General features: G+C 35.0%; 1 protein-coding gene across 1 annotated transcript in view; it reads right to left on the bottom strand.

Moving 5' to 3' along the window:
• The window catches only part of LOC107550031 (metastasis-associated protein MTA3-like), a 42835-nt gene that overhangs the window by 34871 nt on the left and 3836 nt on the right, over positions 1–4128 (bottom strand). Inside the window, exon 3 of the mRNA XM_016231243.1 lies at positions 2276–2369. Coding sequence (XP_016086729.1) covers positions 2276–2369 — 94 coding nt within the window. The remainder of the gene's footprint in view (positions 1–2275; positions 2370–4128) is intronic.

Here is a 4128-nt window from a genome sequence, read left to right as displayed (position 1 = left end):
AGTTAAGGTGATGAGTAGACTGAAGTTGGGCTCAGGTGGTTGTGCTGTGGGATGCGTTTCCCATACATTTATTTATTTGTGGCGCTCGTCACAATATCAAAACAATATCAAAACCTTTCCAAAAGGCTTAGTTGAATAAACAAGCACGCTACTGCACGTTTAAAAATCAAAACGAGGAGCGGGTGTCTTTTTTATCACTGTATTTGTGAACGAAGACTATATTTAGAAAATTTTCAATGTCATTTTCATTTCATCTTGCATGTTATATGCCTGATAAAGCAGCGTTTGTGAGCTCAGCGCTGCTTTGTGTACAGCCGTTACTGGGGAAACCTGTTTCTCCCGCTTTAAAGCATCTGCTGGCAGAGAATGAATGTGCATTTTCAGTAAGTCCGTCTGATTTACGCAGGAACAATATTTTGCTTTTCCTATATCCACAGGCGCTGCGGATAATCCGCGGGTTGGGTAATAAAAATGAATTCGGATTATTTCCACACTGGCGATGACATGACTGCTGCATCATTTACGTCCCCACGCATCATATACATCGTCACTCATCGACGTCATTAAATTGCGATCGGTTTGTGAGATCGGCCAAGTTAGTGAGTACTGATCGAGTCATAAAATGTGATTATCGGCCTGTCATGGACTTTGGAGTACCATGACAATTTTTTTTTTTTTTCAGAATCTGTATTTGATTAGAATAGATGATTGGATGCACATTTGAAGCAAACTTGAGTTTTTGTTAAGCTGTTATATAAATAAAACCTGAGAAAAATACAATAAAATCAATAATGATTAATCTGATAATAATAAAATACTGTGGAAAATATTCCAATTACATAACCTACTAAAGTAATAAAAACAGTAGCACCTAATAACTTTAAACAATATTAGGTAGTACAACTGTTTTCAACATTGACAATGTTAAAAAAAAATGGTTCTTGAGCTGCAAATCATCATATTAGAATTATTTCTGAAGGATCATGTGACACTGAAGAGTGACAACTGAAGTAATGGCTGCTGAAAATTCAGCTTTGCATCACAGGAATAAATTAGATTTTAAAACACATTAAAATATAAAACTATTGAACTTGTACTAATATTTCACAATACTGCTGTTTTCACTATTTTTGATCAAATAAATGCAGCCTTAGAGACGTCAAGAGACTTCTTTAAAAAAAAAAAAATCAAGTAAAATTTAAAATGTATTGACCCCAAACTTACCAGTAGTGTGCTTGGATACAGCACTCTGTGAACAGCCAGCTTCTTTGTCAATGAATGTTTGTGGCTTACCCTCCTTGTGAAGGGTGTCAATGATTGTCTTCTGGACAACTGTCAGATCAGCAGTCTTCCCCATGATTGTGTAGCCTAGTGAACCAAACTGAGAGACCATTTTGAAGGCTCAGGAAACCTCTGCAGGTGTTTTGAGTTGATTAGCTGATTGGCATGTTACCATATTCTAATTTGTTGAGATAGTGAATTGGTGGGTTTTTGTTAAATGTGAGCCAAAATCATCACAGTTAAAAGAACCAAAGACTTAAACTACTTCAGTCTGTGTGCATTGAATTTATTTAATACATGAGTTTCACAATTTGAGTTGAATTACTTAAATAAATGAACTTTTCCACAACATTCTAATTTATTGAGATGCACCTGTACTATCAGTTTTGATTAGAACACAATTGATTTTGGCAGTTGTCTGAAAACTGATTGTTGATTGCTTTAGCTTAAAAATAAGTCTAACCAACAGTCCCTAAATGAAACTGCAAACAAAAATGGTTCAGGTCGACTTTGTTTAATTTACTGGAAATGGTACAATTCAGTAATATGCAAGCATGTGATGACTACCACATTCTGTGCTACTAATCAAACCTAGTGGTGGTCTACATCAAACCCACAGATTTATCTCACTTATCCTTCTCCTACGGTCTTTCATTTACTCAACATTGAAACACATCGAATAAAAAAAAACCTGGTCATATTGTGACCAGTTCATCAAGACAAATTTGTTGAGGGCCCCTGAAACATTAGGAAATCAGGAAGCCCTGCTGCCCAATTACGGGCATCTGGTTCTGGTACTCCAGTGATTACAGCTCCCCTGCTAACTTACACAGGCACCAGAAGACAGACGCATACGCATATACATGAGCAATTTCAAATGACTTATCATTATCATGCTAATGACCACTCATGCATGCCACGTCACAAGCCGCTCTTGGTTTCCTTGACAATACATTCACATTGCCCTGAAAAAAAAAAACTCAAGTTCACTCACTTGCGTGTTTGTCAGCCAGCTGGATGAGGCTCTGTGAGATGTCCCTTCTCCTGTAGAAACAGACCACCTTTGCCTCAACATTGCCGCTTGCAGTCTGAAAGGAGCGACAAACATGGTCACCATGAGGGAACTTCATACAGTATCTGGGGAAAGTTAACCTAACACCTCTGTTAATCAATACTTAAAAAGCTTGAACCTGAGGTTGCAGTCTATTATGTTTAATCAGCGGTGCAGTGTTGAATTTATCAACACCTGCTATGTCGGCACTCCTCTGAGGAGTAATTGGAAAAAAAAAATGACAACAGTAGACAACGTTAAAAGGAGCAAGTGATAATATACACCTGATAAATAAACACAAGATTCAATTTGGTACTGAGTAATTCAACAAGATAAACAAAATATTTATGGCTGTTAATCAATGAAAAATTATAAAACAATTAGCCACATGATATTAGGATTGGGCAGTATGACAATATGTATCATGGCAACAATATGAAATGGATAAGAGATTGTGTTGTATACAATTGAAGTTAAAAGTCTACATACACCTTGCAGAATCTGCAAAATGTTAATTATTTTACCAAAATGAGAGAGATCATACAAAATGCATGTTATTGTTTATTTAGTACTGACCTGAATAAGATATTTCACATAAAAGATGCTTACATATAGTCCACAAGAGAAAATAAGTTTATAAAAATGACCCCGTACAAAAGTTTACATACACTTTTTTTGTGTGTGTTTAGTGATATTTGTTCATGAGTCCCTTGTTTGTCCTGAACAGTTAAACTGACCGCTGTTCTTCAGAAAAATCCTTCAGGTCCCACAAATTCTTTGGTTTTCCAGCATTTTTGTGTATTTTAACCCTTTCCAACAATGACTGTATGATTTTGAGATCCATCTTTTCACACCGAGGACAACTGAGGGACTCATATGCAAACTTTTGGGGATTTGAAATGAAGATGCGTACATTTTTCTTATTTTGCCTAAATATCATATTTTTTCATTTAGTACTGCCCTTCAGAAGATACAAAAGATATTTGCATGTTTCCCAGAAGACAAAAGTTACATTTACTCTTAATGCATCTTTGTTTCCTTCTGGAACACACACTATTTATTCACTCATACACTTATTTATCTAACACACATACTCAGTCTACACCTCAAATTTGCACATAATATACAGTACCTGTACATACAAAAACTGTCTATTGTAATATATCTGCACATACAACTGTCAATTTATATATTTTTATTCCTTATTTACTTGTTCTATTTTTTATTATCTGTGTTTTTTGTTCTGTCACTGTCATTCTGTTACACTGTGGAAGCTTCTGTCACGAAAACAAATTCCTCGTATGCGTAAACATACCTGGCAATAATAAAGCTCATTCTGAACGCTACTGTAAAATAGACCAAATGTACCTGAAAAATGTAAGTTTTTTTCTTATTGCATTTGTATTATTGTTTGTCATGTCCATCTTAGATCTTATTTATAATAACAAAGGAAAATTATATAAAATATACATACATATCACCCACCCCAACAAGACATGCATGTTAAATTAATTAAATCTACTTTCAATTAATCACATAAATCAATATTTGCTAGGAAAATCCCCATATGAAGATAATTTGATAATTTTACTACATTAAAATGTTAAACTGACAGCTCTGAACCAAGTATAATAAAATTCACCACACATACAACATAGCCAGCATGTATTTTGTACATTTACTGTACATTTGATTCTACTTATTTTCTTTAAGTACACAATCATTCAGTATCCCAGAAGGCTTCTTTCTACTATTGTAAAGGACTACAGACTACAGGGGGGGGGGGGGGGAAAAAT

Source organism: Sinocyclocheilus grahami, unplaced genomic scaffold, assembly GCF_001515645.1.
Source record: "Sinocyclocheilus grahami isolate Dianchi unplaced genomic scaffold, SAMN03320097.WGS_v1.1 scaffold386.1, whole genome shotgun sequence".
NCBI classification, from domain to species: Eukaryota; Metazoa; Chordata; class Actinopteri; order Cypriniformes; family Cyprinidae; genus Sinocyclocheilus; species Sinocyclocheilus grahami.
Note: the sequence above shows the minus strand (reverse complement) of the source record. Positions and strands in the feature narration are given on the sequence as shown.